This window comes from Papio anubis, chromosome 18 (assembly GCF_008728515.1).
Source record: "Papio anubis isolate 15944 chromosome 18, Panubis1.0, whole genome shotgun sequence".
In the NCBI taxonomy this organism is placed as follows: Eukaryota; Metazoa; Chordata; class Mammalia; order Primates; family Cercopithecidae; genus Papio; species Papio anubis.
The window spans coordinates 50,616,153-50,636,359 of record NC_044993.1 but is presented as its reverse complement, the minus strand read 5'-3'; the positions used below and the strand labels follow the sequence as shown (position 1 = coordinate 50,636,359).

Below are 20,207 nucleotides of genomic sequence, written 5' to 3'. Positions count from 1 at the left end.
CAGCCTCCCAAAGTGCTGGGATTATAGGTGTGAACCACCATACCCAGCCGGAAGAAGTGATTTTTGAGGTGAGACCTGAATGTTAAGAAGAAACCATGTGAAGATATGGGACAGAATGTTCTGGAAGCCCTAAGGAGGGGATGAGCCTACTTCATTCAAGGAACCAAGAGCAGAGTGTGTTGAGAGGGGGGAGTGTAAGCTCTGGGCTCAGAGGTAGGCCCCACCAGAGCGCAGAGAATCCAGGGTGAGAAGTTTGCATGGAAGCCACTGAAGAGTTTAACCAACAGATGACATGATCTGCTTGGAGTTTTTTTTTTTTTTTTTTTTTTTGAGACAGAGTCTCGCTTAGTCGCCCAGGCTGGAGTGCAGTGGCGCGATCTCGGCTCACTGCAAGCTCCGCCTCCCGGGTTCACGCCATTCTCCTGCCTCAGCCTCCCGAGTAGCTGGGACTACAGGCGCCCGCCGCCTCGCCCGGCTAATTTTTTGCATTTTTAGTAGAGACGGGGTTTCACCATGTTAGCCAGGATGGTCTCGATCTCCTGACCTCGTGATCCGCCCGCCTCGGCCTCCCAAAGTGCTGGGATTACAGGCGTGAGCCACCGCGCCCGGCTCTGCTTGGAGTTTTAAAGCAACTCCCCTGGCTGCTGGTTGAAGGACTGCAGGGGAGACAGGTGGGAGCAGTTCACATTCCGTTCATCAGGACCTAGAAAGCTCTCAGCCCAATTCTGAGGCAACAGTGGCTCCCAGACTCACAAAGCTGAGAAGTACAGAGGCCGTGGTAGTCTCCAAACAGAGTGAGGGCTTGGGACACCAGGGAAACTGGGAGCATTTCTGCAGAACTGACTTTTTGTTTGTTAAGCTTTGTCACGCCTAAGGAAAAGCTAAATGTCTGTTTTTCTGTTCTCGATTTTTTCCTTTTTCTTTAATGACTTTTCTCTTGAAGGACTGAATTTTCTGCTTGCCATTTTACAACAGACATAGAAAAGATCTGGCCACAAGCCTCACCATCTGAATCCTTGCACTAACTTACAGAGGTCTGCACAACCTTCCCTGAGGGCAAGGAGGAGGGTGGCTGCTTACCTCGGCGCAGAGTATGCGGGCTGGGCCCCGCAGCACTGTGAGGTGGGCCCAGGGAGAGCTGGTGGGAGCCGGCAGCTGCCTGGGCCTGGTTTTGGCCAGAGGCTATCTGACTGTTGTTTCTCCCTGGTGCTGGCGCAGCTGCAGTTGCAGGATCCTTGGGTTTGGGAGGACTAAGAGGAGTAAAAGTCCAGTTAGACGTCAGAGAATCCCAGCTAGAAAATCTGAACATACTGCACATAAAACATAAGATTCCAAGCAGAGTTTTCACTTCGGCAGGAAGGAAAAGGATCTGAAATTCTAACTAGCTCGCACTGGGCTTATAAAGTTAGTGTTTACTTGGTGCCATATAAAGAGCTAATGTATACTTGGTGTCATTTTTTTTACAGAGATGGGATCTTGCTATGTTGCCCAGGTTGGTCTCCAATTTCCAGACTCAAGCAATCCTCCTGCCTCAGCATCTTCAGTAGCTGCGACTATAGGACTATTTATTTTATGAGATTCATTGCATCAGACTGGACTCCAACGACTCTGCCACTCCAGTATCATGAGAGAGATCATTTCAAAGCAACCAATGCGGCGTTTTCAGCACTACTGTGTTTGGACTTAAATTGCAGTACTATTAATATCATGAAAGGGCTTTTAGATGTTGACATATATACTATACAAAACTAAGCAAAAGCCACGGTAAAATAAGACTCTAAATGATAAAGGGCTTATTATTATCAATAACTTGAACTGAAGGAGAACTCAGAGGCTAAATGACTACTCGAAGTCCAGAGTTGGTGGCAGCAGGATAGAGATCAGAACTCAGGCTTCCTGTTTCCTGGCCCAGAACTTTTTATACCAAACATTAAAGCTCCATTTTGTCAAGGTCACCAAAGAGTGAATAACATTAGTGTAATGTACATTAAAATACCTACAGAATACAGTATAAAAAAATAAAGAGCAGGCCGGGCACAGTGACTCATGCCTATAATGCCAGCACTTTGGGAGGCTGAGGCGGGTGGATCACTTGAGGTCAGGAGTTCGAGACCAGCCTGGCCAACATGGTGAAACCCCGTCTCTACTAAAAATGCAAATATTAGCCAGGTGTGGTGGCTCACGCCTGTAGTCCCAGCTACTCTAGAGGCTGAGGTGGGAGAATCACTTGAACCCAGGAGGTGGAGGTTGCCGTGAGTCAAGAACATGCCACTGCACTCCAGCCTAGGGGACAGAGCGAGATCCTGTCTCAAAAAAAAAAAGCAAAATGACTGACATTCCATTTGTCCTTCTGCGTTAAGGCTAATTATTGTCTTAAACAATACATTTAGCCTTCATTAAACAAATTGAATGTCACAAGGAAATGAAAATATGTAAATTGGCTGGGCGTGGTGGCTCATGCCTGTAATCCCAGCACTTTGGCAGGCGGAGGACGGAGGATTGCTTAAGACCAGGATTCAAGACCAGCCTGGGCAACACAGTGAGACCTTGTTACGACAAAAAATTTTAAAGATTAGCAGGGCATGGGGGTGCACGAGTATAGTCCCAGCTGGGAGGCTGAGGTGGCAACGTTGCTTGAGCCTGGGAGATTAAAAGGCTGTAGTGAGCCATGATCACGCCACTGCCCTCCAGTGTGGGTGACAGAGCAAGACCCTGTCTGAAAAATAAAACAAGACAAAAAACAGGCCGGGGCAGTAGCTCACGCCTGTAATCCCAGCACTTTGGGAGGCCAAGGCGGGTAGATCACTTGAGGTCAGGAGATCGCGACCAGCCTGGCAAACATGGTGAAACCCCATCTCTACTGAAAACACAAAAATTAGCCAGGCATTGTGGTGCATGCCTGTAATTCCAGCTACTCCGGAGGCTGAGGCAGGAGAATCATTTGAACCCAGGAGGCGGAGGTTGCAGTGAGCCGAGACTGCACTACTGCTTTCCAGCCTGGGCAACAGAGTGAAACTTTGTCTCAAAAAAATAAATAAATAAAAATAAAAAACAAAAACAAGAAAAAGAAAATAAGTGAATTCGCTTAGACTTTTTCCCTTCAAACAAAACAATTTAAACCAAAACAAGTATACACATGGGGTACAATTATTGACAAGCTAACGTGGAGCCTATGACATGCATGGGAAGCCCTATGAAGTCTGAAGCCTTAATTTTTTTTAATGCCAAAGTAAACTTTCCCAAGGTGAGGAAAATGGAATTCAGGAATGCACAAAGCATTCAGCATTCAGTTTAAATGGTGAAACAAGATTCCTATCTCATGAGCAGCTTCACACACAACGAGGCTTTCCCTTGCTCATCCCAAGGACGATGAGAAAGGAGTTCCTCCAAGGCAAATTCATCACTCTGCGTGGGAAATAAATGTGTGGATAAACGGCCTGTCCTTGTTCTGTGTACATTCATTTTACTTCGTATGTGATCATTCGGTGTGTTGTGCATGGCCAGTGCAGAACACAGGACAACAAAAATTTTGGCGCACGTGTGCAGAGCTAAGCAGCGGTCAGTTCCAAACCACAAGGGATGCCACCTGAAGTAGCCTCTGGTGGTTATCTGCCTGGATCAGTGTGGAGAACTGAATTAATGTCAATTAAATAAAAATCTCAAGTTCTGGCCGGGTGCAGTGGCTCACACCTGTAATCCCAGCATTTTGGGAGGCCGAGGCAGGTGGATCACCTGAGGTCAGGAGTTTGAGACCAGCCTGACCAACATGGTGACACCCTGTCTCTACTAAAAATACAAAAAAATTAGCCGGGCATGGTGGTGTGTGCTTGTAATCCCAGCTACTTGGGAGGCTGAGGCAAGAGAATCACTTGAACCCAGGAGGGGAGGTTGCAGTGACCCAAGATCTGGTTGCACTCCAGCCTACGCGACAGAGTGGGACTCTGTCTCAAAACAAAAACAAAAACAAAAACAAAAACAAAAAAAAACTCAGGTTCAAGGTGCCTTTTCTTAAAAGTTACTATCCATTTGCGGCCCACTCCAGGTGGCTAATCCAAAGGTTAAGCAACTAAAAGAGACTTTTAAGAAAATCTACCAGGCAGGCATGGTGGCTCATGCCTGTAATTCCACTATTTTCGAAGGCTGAGGCAGGAAGATCACTTGAGGCCAGGAGTTCGAGATCAGCCTGGGCAACCTAGGGCATCTATGTTTACCCCATCTTTACAAAAAAATCATCTTTACAAAAAATAAAAAAAAATTAGCTGGGCATGGTGACAAGCACCTGTAATCCCAGCTACTTGTCAGGCTTAGGTAGGAGGATTGCTTGGGCCTAGGAGGCAGAGGGTGCAGTGAGCTACGATCATGCCATTGCACTCCAGCCTGGGCAACAGAGCAAGACGCAGTCTCAGAAAAAAAAAAAGAAAGAAAGAAAAGAAAAAAGAAAAGCTACCATCTTATTTTCCACCTTGGACTCATGGATCAACTGCCCTACAAGACTGAAATCTGGGGGTGTGGAGTGAAGTCTTAGTCACCTCATGTGCCCAGCACAGTGGCCAGCACATATCAGTGACTTGGTCAATCTGTCTGACTGAATCAATCAATGAATGAGTGAATAAATACCAGGAATACTAAAATTTAACTAACTTGCCACATTCAAAAGCTTCCTGGTTAGCACACTGGATGACAACGAACAGATAGTACATAAATGCTGACAGTGTACATCAAACAGGTGACAGAGGCTTAACACACTATGAGACACCCACTGCCTTCCGGTTTCCAGCACCAAAGCAATGTGGCAAAGAATGCAAACCAATGTTGCTTTCTTTGGAAAACATAAAAAGAAGCGAGCCATTCATAGTCTTTTTTTCCGCCTTTTGCCAACCAGAGGAGTGAAAGCAAATCTGTTCACTCCATGCTGGAGCAGTTCTTTGGGCCGTGGATGCCGTGCCCAAAGGCCACCACCTGCAAGTAGGTTGGGGCGTCCAGCCTCCACTGCCAGCAGAAGTCGGCCTCCTTACCTGCCGTCACCTGGGCTCGGCCCCTGCTCCAGTATGCCTGCAGAGGAGGGGACAGTCCCACCCCCAGAGCTGCTTTCAGCCCTAGAGCTCTGGGGAGGGGGCTCTGGGCCAGCGGGCGCCATGGTGCTGCCATCTGTGGGCGGGAGTGGCGGCTGGAAAGCAGGGGATATGTGCTTTCTATTTAGAGTGCCACCCCGCCGGTGGGCCTGGAAGTCCATAAGCTTCACACCAAAGCTACACAGAGAGAAGAAACAGTCAACACACCATGCGAGCAGACTGAGACGGAAGCCCATCGGTCCACATGAGTTAAAACCACACATGTGGACAGCCACCCAAGTTGCCCAGCATGCATGAAGCGGCAAGAACCAGACTAATGGCCACCCCCGATACCAAGGCAAGCAACTCCACTTGGCTTTGAGCCCAAGCAAAGCCAATGACCCTGGTACTGTTCAAAGTCTTTGATCAATTTGGGTGTGAGCAGCTAAAAGCAAACAGGCAGGCCTCATCTTGAATGACACCATGTTACTGTGTTTATCCCCATACTTCCTCTGCTTTTTTTTTCCCCGCTTTAGACACGAGGTCTCACTCCACCACCCAGGCTGGAGTGCTTGGTACTCCAGCGGAGCAATCATAGCTCACTACAGTGTCAAACTCCTGGGCTCAAACTATCCTCCAGCCTCAGCCTCCGGAGCAGCTTGGACTACTGGCACACATCACCATACTGGGATATTAAAAAAATTTTTTTTTTTTTTGAAACGGAGTCTTGCTCTGTCACCCAGGTTGGAGTGCAGTGGCGCGATCTCGGCTCACTGCAAGCTCTGCCTCCTGGGTTCATGCCATTCTCCTGCCTCAGTCTCCCGAGTAGCTGGGACTACAGGCGCCCACCACCACACCCGGCTAATTTTTTGTATTTTTTAGTAGAGATGGGGTTTCACCATATTAGCCAGCATGGTTTCGATCTCCTCACCTTGTGATCTGCCCGTCTCGGCCTCCCAAAGTGCTGGGATTACAAGCGTGAGCCACCGCACCCAGCCAAAAAAAAAAAAAAAGTATGGGATACTGGGATATCCCCAGTATGGGATAAAAAAAATTTGTATTCCTATTTTTTTGAGAGAGAGACGGGGTCTCACTACATTGCCCAGGCTCTAAAACTCCTGGCCTCAAGTAATCCTCCTGCCTTGGTCTCTCAAAGTGCTGGGATTACAGGCATAAGTCACCACGTCCGGCCCATTTCCATACTTCCTAGTTCCCATTTCAAATCTGTTTTTCTGGAATGAAACAGAAGTCAAGTCCAGAAGGCCTACCAATGGTAGTATAAGGTTATCACACCACACTGCCTCTTCACTGAGATGAGATGTAGAAACAGCCCTATGTGCATATGCAAACCCTATATCTGAAAGACACAGAAGGCTGGAAAAGCTGGGCGCGGGGGCTCACACCTGTAATCCTAGCACTTTGGGAGGACAAGGTGGGAGGATCGCTTTAGCTTGGAAATTCAAGACTAGCCTGGGAAACATTGTGAGGCCCTGTCTCTACAAAAAACTTTTTTTTAGAAAATTAGCTGGATAGGCCGGGCGCGGTGGCTCAAGCCTGTAATCCCAGCACTTTGGGAGGCCGAGACGGGCGGATCACGAGGTCAGGAGATCGAGACCATCCTGGCTAACCCGGTGAAACCCCGTCTCTACTAAAAAATACAAAAAACTAGCCGGGCGAGGTGGCGGGAGCCTGTAGTCCCAGCTACTCGGGAGGCTGAGGCAGGAGAATGGCGTGAACCCGGGAGGCAGAGCTTGCAGTGAGCTGAGATCCGGCCACTGTGCTCCAGCCTGGGCGACAGAGTGAGACTCCGTCTCAAAAAAAAAAAAAAAAAAAAAAAAAAGAAAATCAGCTGGGTGAGGTGGTGCATGCCTGTCAAGTGGCTGAGGCGGGAGAGCTGCTTAAGCCCAGGAGGTCAAGGCTGCTGTGAGCCATGATCATACCACTGCACTCCAGCCTGGGCACATAACCCTGTCTCAAAAAAACAAAAAACAAAAAGACTGGAAAAAACTGTTGCTTTGAGGAAGGGAATGGTGGCTGGATGTGGCTGGAGGATAGGGTGGAAGGAAGGCTGACTTTTCACTTAAGCCCATTGATCTATGAACTTAGCAACTTTTTCTTTCAGTTCAGAGAGTAAAAAGATACCTGGCTTCCTGAGCTTGTGCTTACTGGCTCAGCTGGCAGGGAGAACACACAAGGCAGGTAACTGAGAATTGCCTGCCATGTGCTAACTAGCCTCATGCACTGTTTTCTGTAACTTAAAATATATGAAAGCTAATTTTGTTATGGGTAGAGTTTGTCATCAGGAAATACTACTGAATGTATGAATGAGGGTTCAGAGAGGTAATATGTCACATAGAATAAATGTGGATTTTGGACGGACAGAATACGGACAGAATAATGCATTCTCCTTTGCTAGGGGTAAAAAGCGCAAAACAAAGAACAAGAAACAAATAAACAGCACACCTCACTATAAGATTGAGCAATTAAAATAAGAGTTTGTTACTTTGTTTTAATGTAAAACTATTTCTAGTAATATTGTTTCATATACCAAGACAAACATATTACTTCCAACAGGCCTCTTAACTGTTAGCATTCCTAGTGAGTACAGTGGCATTTCATCACACACATGGGACAGGTTTGCATCTAAAGGTACAAATCACAAATAGTTTTAATTATCCTTGAAAATCCCATGAATTGCCCATAGAAAAGAGTATATAGAGACACACTGCTTCTCACTAAGTTCAATACTGCCATTTTTTTTTCTTCTAGAAGTGGCAAATACTGAGGTTTTCCCCACTGAACATCAAATTCAGTGGTTGGCTTCCATTGTGGGGCCATTATTACACCAGAAATATGTCTCCTTAAATACCAAATCACTCAACTCACTGTGCCAGGTGGGTGTTCTCACACTCAATTCTGGACAAAAGTCCACACTATCAAATTGACTTTCCTTTCTCTTTCCCCCCACTCAAGGACATTTAGGTCAATTTTAACATGTGTATGATGCCGTCCCACTGCAGGGTTTACCAAGTACACCACCAAGTTAAGCTGGAATACACGTGGAAGAAAGGTTAACTGACAAGCTTTACACACTGACTTTATGGGGAGATCAGTGCTTGGAATGACCTACAGCAGAATTGCAGAAACTATCTGGATGCCGTCAGCCACAGGTGGATGCGGACCCCTCTCAAATCCCAAGTCCACTGAGCGATACCAGATACCATGGGTCTAACAACATATTTACTGCTGGTTTGCAAGTGAACGGTCGAATCATACCTTTCCTTCTTCATCAAGTCTCCTTCCATCACCGCCATGCTAGCAGGCCGCTTCCTCTCCAGGGTCCCCGAGTCAGAGTCGTTTCCAGTGTGGGAAGAGTGATTAGAATTCGGGGTGGTGAGAGGTACAAATGCTTCCGATACATTAAATTCCACCTCTGCAAGAGGAAAAATAAACAAGTGCATGAGACACGGAGCACAGCAGGCGAGGGAGCTCTAGGACACCCCTCATTGGAACGGGGACCTCATTCTACAGTCCACAGTCCCCACTATTTCAAAATGGAAGCTCCAGGCACTCATGTGGCAAGAATGGTCCATCAAACCAGTGGGAAGTAACATAAGAGGACAAGACAGGGGAAGAAGTATGGGTCAGAATATAAGTTACACAACTTTTGTGCTTTCTCCTTTGTGGAAAAAAAAAATACAAATCTAGAATGCAGAAGACGATGATGAACACAGATCACTTATTTAAATCATTCAAAGAGATATTTAGCTGGGCATGGTGGCTCACGACTGCAATCCCAGCACTTTGGGAGGCTGAGGCGGGCGGATCACTTGAGGTCAGGTGTTGAAGACCAGCCTGGCCAAGAAAGTGAAACCCCATCTCTACTAAAAATACAAAAAATTAGCTGGGCGTGGTGATGTATGCCTGTAATCCCAGCTACTCAGGAGGCTGAGGCAGGAGAACTGCTTGAACTTGGGAGGCAGAGGTTGCAGTGGGCCGAGATCTTGCCACTGCACCCCAGCCTGGGTGACAGAGCGAGACTCCGTCTCAAAAAAAAAAAAACAAAAACAGATATTTATACTTTGATATAAAATAGAAATATAAGGCAATATCAAGTTAATGACATTGAAGGCACCCCTCCCAAGGAAATCTCAACTGCACAACCTCCTACTATGCCCCAATGCAGCAGGAAGCAGTTAGAGCGGTCGTCAGCCAACCTCCCCAACAGCACTTGGGTTTTCCTGTTGAGAGGGGGGACTGAGACAGGACTAGCTGGATTTCCTAGGCCGACTAAGAATCCCTAAGCCTAGCTGGGAAGGTGACCGCATCTACCTTTAAACATGGGGCTTGTAACTTAGCTCACACCCGACCAATCAGGTAGTAAAGAGAGCTCACTAAAATTTGCTAATTAAGCAAAAACAGGAGGTAAAGAAATAGCCAATCATCTATTGCCTGAGAGCACAGTGGGAGGGACAATGATGAGGATATGAACATTACTGGCATTCGAGCCAGCAACGGCTATCCTCTTTGGGTCTCCTCCCTTTGTATGGGAGCTCTGTTTTCACTCTATTAAATCTTGCAACTGCAGGAAAAAAAAAAAAAAAAAAGGCAACATCAAGTTTATACTGCCTCTAGCAGTTTTTGCAAGACTCATTTCCTCAAAGGAAATCTTGAGCAGAATGCTAGCCTTCATTCATCCATCCCATCTTCCAGGGGCAACATACAAGAATGAGGCGTGACTCTTGATGGTGACAAAACAGTGGTGAAGAAAAGATGGGTATCGTGGGGCTTGCACCCCACGGGACATGGCAGCAGGGCTGCTCTGGGGGAAGTAGGTGTGGGGGATCCAGAGTTCTAACACTTGCCTGGCCAGCATCCCCAAAGGGAGCCATGGGAACCTCTGTGGATCTCAGGACTGCAACAAACCTAGTTTGAAAATCTATTGCCAACAGGATGAAATACTAATTTCCTGACACAGCGAACTCAGGCCTTCACTAACTGGCCCTGATCAACCTTTTCTGCTTTATCTCCTACCTATGGGCAAATCCATAATCTAGCAAGAGAAACAAAAAGCCCTCTTCCAAGTGAAAACCGCCTGCATATTCAACATCGCCTCTTCTAAAAACCAATCCCTGGCTCCCTTTTCCCAGCACCTGAGTTTGTCAAATCTTTCTCTATCCACCTATCTTCTAATTTACCATGTGTTAGAATTTATCTGTTCACGTGGCTGTCTTCTCCAGTGGCCGGAGCTCCCCCAGGGAAGGCAGCATGCTTCACCAGCAAACATATGGCACCTAGTGAGTATTCAACATACACTGACTGGCTATGTTTTAGTGAAACTGAGTGAAAGACAATACAATATGATTACCATTATGTCAAAATACAAATGTAATGAACAAAGGCTGGAAAGAAACCTGAAAAATATGAGACCAATTATATAATCATGAAGAAGGATTACAGATGTATTTTCTTCTTTAAGAAGACTTTTTTGTACGATTATCACATTGCTTTGGCAGTCAATGAAACTGAAATGACAATTACCTTCAGGGAAGAACCAGTCGGCGTGCTGAATGATGGGTTCAATCACTGCAACCACATGGACGGATGTGGCTGCTGCCATTTCAGCAAGTGTTCTGCAAAGAAGTTCACAAAATTAAAATACTTCCCATAGGCAGCATCTAATTTCTGCTGGTTGTGTCAGGGCAATTCAATTATTTTTAAAGGATAAAATATTTAAAAGATGCAAAAATCAAATTCACTGGCTGGGTGCGGTGGTTCACACCTGTAATCCCAGCACTTTGGGAGGCTGAGGCAGGCAGATCACAAGGTCAAGAGATTGAGACCATCCTGGCCAACATGGTGAAACCCCGTCTCTACTAAAAACACAAAAATTAGCCGGGTGTGGTGGTGCATGCCTGTAGTCCCAGCTACTCGGGAGGCTGAGGCAGGAGAATCACTTGAATCCGGAAGGTGGAGGTTGCAGTGAGCTGAGATCACGCCACTGCACTCCAGCCTGGTGACAGAGTGAAACTCCGTCTCAAAAAAAAAAAAGATCAAATTCACACGGTCCTGGTCTATGAACGTGGCTGTGATCACCCGGGAAAAAATGACTCTGGCTTGGCTGCTCCTTCATCTGCACTGTGACAACCACCACAGTGCCCGCTACACACAGACCCTGGTGGGGCAGTGAAACCAGTCAGTCACCAATGCTGTGTCAAATGCCGGTTTTAAACTGGTCTGGAACTGGTCTGGAACGAGGGTTGCACTTTCCCACTGGAACAGCATCACACATGGGTGGTAGCTATGTTCTAAGACTAAAGATCATTAAAAAGCAATTTTGCTTATGATGTCACCAAGAACATGCATTGGTACAGCGTGCCTTTTATTATGTTGAAACCTGAGCCTCCCACTCACACTTAAGGTCACCATATATGTGGACTAGTCTCAAGATGAGTGTTCAGATGTTAACAGTGTCTGATGCCAAGGCTCAAAAAGAAGAAAATAAGTAGGCCAGACGCAGTGGCTCACACCTGTAATCCCAGTACTTTGGGAGGCTGAGGCAGTTAGGCCAGGAGTTCGAGACCAGCCTGTGCAACATAGTGAAACCCCGTCTCTGCAAAAATTGGCCAGGTGTGGTGGTGCACATCTGTACTCCCAGCTACTGGAGAGGCTAAGGTGGGAGGATCGCCTGAGCCCAGGAGGTTGAGGCTGCAGTGAGCCACGATCATGCCACCGCACTCCAGCCTGGAGAACAGAGCGAGACCTTGTCTCAAAAAAAAAAAAAAGAGTAAGAAAGAAAGAAGAAAAAAATAAGTAAGAGTTATTATCACTGCTGTCAAGCTCCTGTTTCAGTTGGGAGTCAGAACACCACAAAAGCAAACCACTTGCAAAAGGCCTGACACTTTCTGGCCACCTACCAGGCTGCAGGTTCTTCATCTTGCTTAATTTTTACAACAACCTATTATGAGGCTTACATGAGGACACTGGGTTCCCAAGCTCGATCCCAGGTCTGACTGCCTCAAACCTCTCCTCTATCACTCTGACCTCTCTTCCCACCAGAACATTGTCACCCACTTTCCGACCAAGTAAAATTTCTCGCTCCTTTCAAATTCCAGTTTAAAACTGAAGCTCTGCCTGTAAATGATCCTTCCCAGCCTTCCTCCCACACGGAGTCTGATCAGTCCGTGTGCCTTAGAACCCTGCCGGATTAGGGTGGAACTGTCCTCTCATGTCCTTTCCCACTTTTCTTTTAGAAGAGTACTGGAAAGCTAATAAGGGTTAATAAGGACACAGGCTCTGTACCCAGAACCTGGGCACACCAGTTCCCTGTGTGTGACCTTAAGCAAATTACTTGTTCCTTCTAAGAGTCCGTGTCCTCATCCGCAAACACAAGGACGACAGTACAAATGTCAATGATTCAACCTCGATTTGCTATATATTTCTAATCAATTTCTCCCTTATGTCTTCTATTCAAAAGGTTACTTCTGATTACTAAATGAGATCATCACAATGCCACCAACAGAGTGGCAATTTCCCAGAAGCTTTCTAGCGGATCCCCCGACCCCTCCTCTATTCAATCTATATTTCACAATGCCAATAAAGTTATCTAAGTGCAACTTAATCAAGACATTCTTCTGCTTAGGAACCTTAATGAATGACTCCCCACCAGCCAGAAAATAAGTCCCAGACACCTCAGCAGGATGTGTGAGGACCTTGAAGGCTCTGGCCTTCCCAGTCACAGCCTCACGTTCTTTGTCTTCAAGATTCACGAGGCCATGTGACACACCCATAAACGATGGGAACCAGGCCCTTTCAACAGTGTCTTGGCCCATCCAGGTCCTGGCTGTAGGAAACTTATTAACTCATCAAGGTACAGCTCCAGTGCCATTCCCTAGCCAGAGCTTTCCCTGACTCCTCAGACTGAATTATGTTTCTTTACCTCTGTTGCTGTCATACTTGATAAAGGGGGCAGAATATGCCATCCCAAAATATGCCCCTTAGGCACAGGATTATTTTGAGTTAAAGATACTTGAAAATCATCACATGCAAGAAGAGTGCTCCGACCTTCCTTTTTCATCCTGAAAGCAGGAGATAAACTCCCACGTGAAGGATGCCCTCCCTCTATATACCAGGAGGAAAGAAACATTCCTAACACCAGGGATGGGAAGGCAAGGCTGACGGAAACCTCCATACACAAACCTTGCTGAACGAATCCTTATCTTCCTAGTCACTTCTCCATAACGAACTGCCCTAGCCCACACTCCTCTGTCTGGTCATGTTTTCACAATTCACTTTTCGTCCAACTTCATATATAAGCATTTGGCTCTTAACTGCTTCTTTGGATCTTCATTTTCCTATGGGAACTCCAATGTCAGACATGACACTGATGCTTCTAATTCATCATAATATACGTGAAATCTCATTCCCAGTAGTCCCAAGTTACTCTCCTAAGTGATGTGGTTTTTTTTATTAATGTGCTAAGTAGGCGTGAATTAAATGACTTCTCTGCTGGGCATTAAAATGTAAAAATCTGTATGCTTTCTCCTGTTAGCCTGTCTTACGTCCATTTAGTTCTCAGGTCCAGCCAGACACCCTAAGAGGGTGGAAGTAAAGTGCTACCCCTCCTACAATATCATATACACACACACGGATACGTGTATTTTTCTTATCACTGTACTGTAGCCACTGAGCTACCTGATTGCCTAAAAGCAGGGGCATTTTGAGAACTGGGACAATGTCTCACACATCTTTGTGTCACCATCAGCTGGGACAGCACCCAGCTCACACCTGTGTTCCAAGAATATTGGCTGAATGAGAAAACCAATTTCAGAACACCTCGAATTGATCTTAAACTAGAATGTGTAACCCAAGTTACATTTCTATGCATCCCGACAGGTGGGAAAGAAGAAATTCAAAGGATGTGATACAGAGGAAGATGACTTACCCTTCATTTTTGGCCCACAACAAGTTAGGGCCTAACACAATCGCAATGTTGCTGGGAGTCATTTTATTCACATCGCTGGTCTGAGCAAGCTTTGCAAGGAACTTGATCAAATATCTAGGGGTCAAAAGAGAAGGGGAGGGTTTCTCCTCTGAAATAGCTGCTGGAATAGTCTCCTCCCGCCCAGGTGCACAATCCCAGGTTGCTCAGGTGCTAACTGCAGAGTTCCTAAATCAGAATCTGGCTCAGGTGAAGCATTTTATACAGTTCTTGTGTTCTTTGCTTCAGATAACAGACTCATTAGGGCTTGGAAGAAGAAAATAGGTTAAGTATAAATCTCAGCGATTTGAACCTCTATTGGCTATATATTTCAAATCAATTTCTCCTTTATGTCCTATCTATTCTACTAAGTTATAATGTGTTAATAGTGAGCTCAATATTTTTAAATACAAAAACAGACACAGTTATATTGCTTAAAGTAAACTGTATTTGAAAATACTTTATGTTGGAATCATAAAAACATCCAATTACATAAGCTATGTATGTATTCCACAGAGTATACATACATAGCTTATGTATAAGTACAGTCGTATAAAGGCAAAAACGTAAGAACAACCCGACTATCAATAGGGAGTTGGTTAAATAAATCACAGTATAGCCATACAGTGGAGGATTATGCAACCATCATTACACAATGTACTGAGAAGGAAAAATCTCCAAGATGTATTAAGCAAGTATCTTAAGATGTCAAGCAAAAAAGGTGAGGGGGAGAATGAGGTATACAATACACACTACCATTTAGCTTTTTAAAGAAGGGGGTGTGAGAGAAAAAATATGTAGGCAAGTATGTACACATGAATGTATTTGCTTACGTCTACATCAACTCTTGCTGAGAGGATATATAAGAAACTGTAAACACCGGATGCATCTCAGGAGAGGAACTGGGTGGCTGGGGTATGGGAACAGGAGAGAGATTTTTCATTGTATACTTTTTGAATTTTGAATTTTGAACCAAGGGAATGTGCTCCCTATTCAAAAATCAATTAGTAACAATTACAGAGTAAAATTAACAAAATAAAGAGCCAAACTCCCAACATACTAAGAAGTACTGAGTTCTCACCATATACACTGAATAGAGGAAGAGGATCTGTAATTCCAAGCTGGGCGAGTTAAATTAATCAAAGGGAATATTTAAAAGGGAGTACGTAGCTTAGCTTAGTGGCAGAGCCCAAGGCTGAATTTAAGGACAAGTAACATTCTAGACATATCACCTGTAAAGTATTTTGGTTGGTCACTTAATGTCACTCAAAACCAAACAAAGAAAATTTTCTAGAAAGTCCTCCCAGAAAATTTTTCTTGTTTGGTTTTGAGTGACTTTATTCCCAGGGGCCACTTTTTCCTTTTCTCTATACTTGTTCAAAGTTACATATTAAGTCAAAAGGAAAACAGAAGTTACATTATGGAAATTTTGTCCCATGGTAAATTTTCTTAAAACCATAGTTATTCCACAAAGTAATACATAATCTCCATTCCTTGAAATGTTATTTAGTAAGATGATTTATACTTTAAAATAAATTAGATATAAAAGACATTACAGATATAATATAAGACGTTACAGAATGTACAACTATTGATTAATTTTGCCTTTAACATACTGGACGATTTGGACTCCAAACCCAACATACAGTCACTCAAACTTTTCACAAGAAATTTATTGCTAATAGCTGTAGTGGGAAAATGATAAGCCAACTTATGTATTAATGTCAGGCATGATACTGATGCTTCAGATTCATCATAATATACATGAAATTCCATTCCCAGCAGCCCCAAGTTACCCTCCAAAGTGATGTGTTTTTTGTTGTTGTTGTTTTTTAATGTGCCAAGTATGCCTGAATTTAATGACTTCTCTGCTGGACATTAAACCTATCTTTACTCCAGAGTCACTGTAGCTCAATCATACATACCTAAAGTTAACAAAATTTTGTGGTGGCAACTTCTGACATGTTCTCCACAAGTCTTGAAGTTTTTTGTCTTGATCCTGCACACTGAGAAAAAAAAAACTTTTAAGTATAACAATTTATTAAAACACCGATTAGTAATACCTTATTAATATGCTATATTAAAAGTGAGGCCTCCATTTTGACAGAGAAAGTACACTTGGAAAACAGCCCAGACTATGGAAATAAACAGATTTAGAGTCAAATACCAATTAACTGTTTAACTCTGAGCAGTTGGTTAACCTTCAATCTCTGGATGTGCAAAACAGGGTAAGTGCTGATTCTGCTGAACGATTTTAGGCGTCTGCCGAACGATTTTGAGGTGGTTTTGTGGCAAAACCACCTCCACCAATGCTTGGCAGAGAAGAGACAAGACACTACTGAAAAATCTGTCTAGAAAAAGTGTGTACTGACATATGGCTTCATGGAGCCCAAATTCTCTTACCCTCAAGCAGCCCAGCCACAGATCAGGGGACTGAGCCCCCAGGCACCCAGACTTCTGGGCCTTTCCTTGCTTGCAATACTGCACACCGGCTACACACCAAGCAGCCCATTTCTGTTGTGGAGCAACTGTAAGAGCTCTTGCCCTCCACGGGCGCAATGTACAAACTTGCAGAGACATAAAAAAAGGGGCAGGGAGGAGCCTGTAGAGCACGGCCAACTCTGCCGTCTAGGGACCAAGAGTGAGAGGGGCCTCCATAACACCACTTTGAACTCGAAACATCCTCCAGAATGCAACCATTCTGGAGAGTATGGATAGGGATTAAACATAATTACACTTTAGAAGCCAGTCAATGTGTCACTGGGATGGAAGCCCACCATGTTGACAATTCTCAACTATAGAATCAATATACCAACAGACAGACATCTTCTTTTACAAGTTTATTTCCTTGTAATAAACAAAGAAATCTTTTATTTCTAGGCTACCCAATAAAAGAAATCCCACAACTCTCCTTCACCTAACACTGATGTTGGATTCCACTGAATTCTGTCCCATAAACATTAATACCGACAGTAGGCTGGGCCCCAGGCAGGGTTCCAAAGATATGTGATGACTAAGAACTTGTCTCTGAACTTGAACACCTCACCATCTACCAGGGACAAAGTCTCTCATTCCACAGTTACAGAGAAAAGCTCAAATGTGGCTGCGCGCAGTGGCTCATGCCTGTAATCCCAGCAGTTTGGGAGGCCGAGGCAGGCGGATTGCCTGAGGTCAGGAGTTCGACACCAGTCTGGCCAACATGGTGAAACCCCGTCTCTAATAAAAACACAAAAAAATTAGCCAGGCGTGGTGGCGGGCACCTGCAATCCCAGCTACTTGGGAGCCTGCAGCAGGGGAATTGCTTGAACCAGGGAGGTGGAGGTTACAGTGACTCTAGACTGTGCCACTGTACTCCAGCCTGGGCGACAGAGTAGGACTCCATCTAAAAAAAAAAAAAAAAAAAAAAAAAGGAAAAAGAAAAGAAAAGCTCAAATGCAAAACCTGGTTAAAGAGACGAGTGATGGACTCACATCCACTGAAGTGTAACTGATCAGAAATAAGTGGCTCTTATTTGATCATGGCCTGCCTGAGGGGAACAGGGGCAGTGTCCGCAGACGGGGAAGAGGACAGAACAGAGGTGGCATTTGCTCCTCTTCCTTAGTGGTGAGGAGCAGGCACTCTGGAGAGGAGGGGAGTCAGTACCATGAGAAAAAAGATGAGGAGGTGGGCTGGCCAGCCAAACAGAAGCCTCTAGGATTTTAAAACAAAGCTGTCCTGCTTAAAACCAACTGTTCCTAGACAGACTGAAGCTGAGGGTGGAGGGAAAGGGACAAAGAAGAGGAACATAGCATTTGGGTGTCTGGTTTGAATTCTAGCTCTGCCAATTACTTGCTACTATCCTGGCCCTGTTCCCTCCCAAGCCTCGGTTTCCTCTCTGTAAAATGTGGATCACATCATCATCTGCCTTTTATAATGTTAATTAAAGATTACAGGAGGTAATAGCTACAAAGATGAGCACAGTACTGAGCACAAGAAAATGCTCAGTAAATATTAATGTCATCATTATACAGCTGACAACACAGGATCCACTTATATGCAATTTTTTCAATAAACACATAGGAAAATTCCTGGAGATCTGTGAAAAACTCACAGATGAACTGCCACCCCTGAAACAGCAAGACCAACACCTTCACTTTCTCTACTTCCTCAACCTACTCAACATGAAGACAACAAGGATGAAGACCTTTAAGATGATCCACTTCCCTTTAATGAATAGTAAACAGATTGTCTCCTCCTTACAATTTTCTTAATAGTACTTCTTCTCTAGCTTACTCTGTTGTAAGAATACAGTATATAATACACACAACATACAAAATATGTGTTAATTGACTACGTTATCAGTAAGGCTTCCAGTCAACAGTATGCTCTTAGTTGTTTTGCAGGAGTTAAAAGTATTACTTGAATTTGCAATTATGTAGTGTATCAGTGCTCCTAATCCCCATGCTGTTTAAAGGCCAACTGTATCACTGCACAGGTAGGTTTGCACACAGCTCAAAAGGTACACTGCCACGGGTCAGTATGACCCGTATCCCCAGTTACGGGGCTTTCTTCAACATAAAGGGGGCTAGAAATTTGCAAATCCATTAATATGGATACCACTCTATGTCTTCATCCACGTAACACAAATTTAAACCAATGCCTAAGTGGTGACTTTCCTACACTAATAATTATATTACTCGATATTTTTATTCTAAACATAAATAAGAGCTGAGACATGTATTATTTAACAAATATGCTATTTTAATGTTATGACCCCTGAGAATAAAATGATTTACAAATAGGGCACAATATCACATCATTCCCTTTACAACTCTGTGTTCTTTAAACTTACCTTGCAACTTGTGTCCATTCTTCATACAGATTAAAAGTCATCAAAGGTTCAGGCAATTCCCGTAAATAGGATTTTAAAGCACCTGAAATCATTAACACTCTCTTTGAGTATGAAAAAGGAGTAAGGCTAAGAATCTTGGGACATATTATTTTGCAGATCGAAATGATCTCAATTACAATCTTCCAAGGTGTATACAACAAATCGTAAGTTGGCAAGAGTGGTTAGAGACTAAAATGTTCATAAAACAAATCCAATCTCCTGCAAAAACAAAGTTTTAAGAGATTAATTACTAATAAATTTAGTTTTAAAGTCATTCCCTTAATAGACATAATTTCTCTGGGTAGATATGAATTTGGTGGGGGGAGACTGTGAAAGATGGGAAGAAAATACAAGTATGTCTCCAAATATTTGCATTATAAGCTACTTCCTCCTTTAATCATCAAGAAAATAGAAAAACAAAAAGGAGTAAAGAAGACACATGTGAACATTACATTAATATACACTAAGGAATTGTAGCAAGAGGCCACTTCGGTTTTGTCGCTTAAACCTATAATTGAAATGGGATTTTAACTGACCATCTGAGACAGAACCCGCCCACTGCCTTGAGGGTGACTTGATTTGCAGACAGTCTTTGGCGCTCACCTGCTACAGCATGGGGGTCTGAATAGAACTCATCCAGGTGAGAAGTAGAACAGTCCAAAGCAGCTTTCAGCTTCTTTAACTTGGAGGCCCCAGCCCCGATTCGGAAAAGGCCCTAAAGATAATGAAAAGACATCAGCATCAAGAGCAGGTTGGGAGACTCAGACTAAGCGGCAGTGTGTTCTGATGGGGATTTCCCGACTTCTGCTCAGCTCTTATCTATGACGGCGGTGTTACTGCCTGCCCCGCAGAGCTGTCAGGAGGAATGACGAGGGCCGAGCATGTACCCAAGCACAGGGACAGGCAGGAAGAAAATTAATCTAGGCAGGATTTCTTGACCTCAGCACTACAGACATTTTCGGTTGGATTATTTTTTGTTGGAGGTTGTCCTGTGCCCTGTAGGATGTTTAGCAGCATCCATGGTGATATGGTTTGGCTCTGCGTCTCCACCCAAATCTCATGTGGAATTATGATCTCCAGTGTTGAAGGCAGGGCCTGGTGGGAGGTGACTGGATCATGGGGGTGGATTTCTCCTTTGCTGTTCTTGTGATAGTGAGTGAGCTCTCACAAGATCTGGTTGTTTGAAAGTGTGTGGCAACTCCCCCTTTGCACGCGTGCTCGCTCTCTCCCTCCTGCTCCCCAACGTCAACACTGTGCCTGCTTCCCCTTCGCCTGCCGCCATGACTGTAAGTTTCCTGAGGCCTCC

The 20,207-nt window shown here is 44.5% G+C and overlaps 1 protein-coding gene across 6 annotated transcripts in view; it reads right to left on the bottom strand.

The window, feature by feature from the left end:
* The window catches only part of ARHGAP17 (Rho GTPase activating protein 17), a 99,001-nt gene that overhangs the window by 15,859 nt on the left and 62,935 nt on the right, over window positions 1-20,207 (bottom strand). For 5 of the 6 annotated variants that reach the window (XR_004179824.1, XM_003916691.5, XM_009196177.3 and 2 more), the window contains exons 11-18: window positions 19,505-19,616; window positions 18,863-18,944; window positions 15,957-16,037; window positions 13,996-14,109; window positions 10,593-10,684; window positions 8,328-8,484; window positions 5,016-5,249; window positions 1,081-1,250 (exon numbers count right to left, since the gene is read on the bottom strand). Coding sequence is in view for 5 of the 6 variants with exons in the window: in XM_003916691.5 (XP_003916740.1) it covers window positions 1,081-1,250; window positions 5,016-5,249; window positions 8,328-8,484; window positions 10,593-10,684; window positions 13,996-14,109; window positions 15,957-16,037; window positions 18,863-18,944; window positions 19,505-19,616 (1,042 nt within the window). In the remaining variant the exon portion in view is untranslated. The remainder of the gene's footprint in view (window positions 1-1,080; window positions 1,251-5,015; window positions 5,250-8,327; window positions 8,485-10,592; window positions 10,685-13,995; window positions 14,110-15,956; window positions 16,038-18,862; window positions 18,945-19,504; window positions 19,617-20,207) is intronic. The other variant, XM_003916690.5, reaches the window with a different exon arrangement.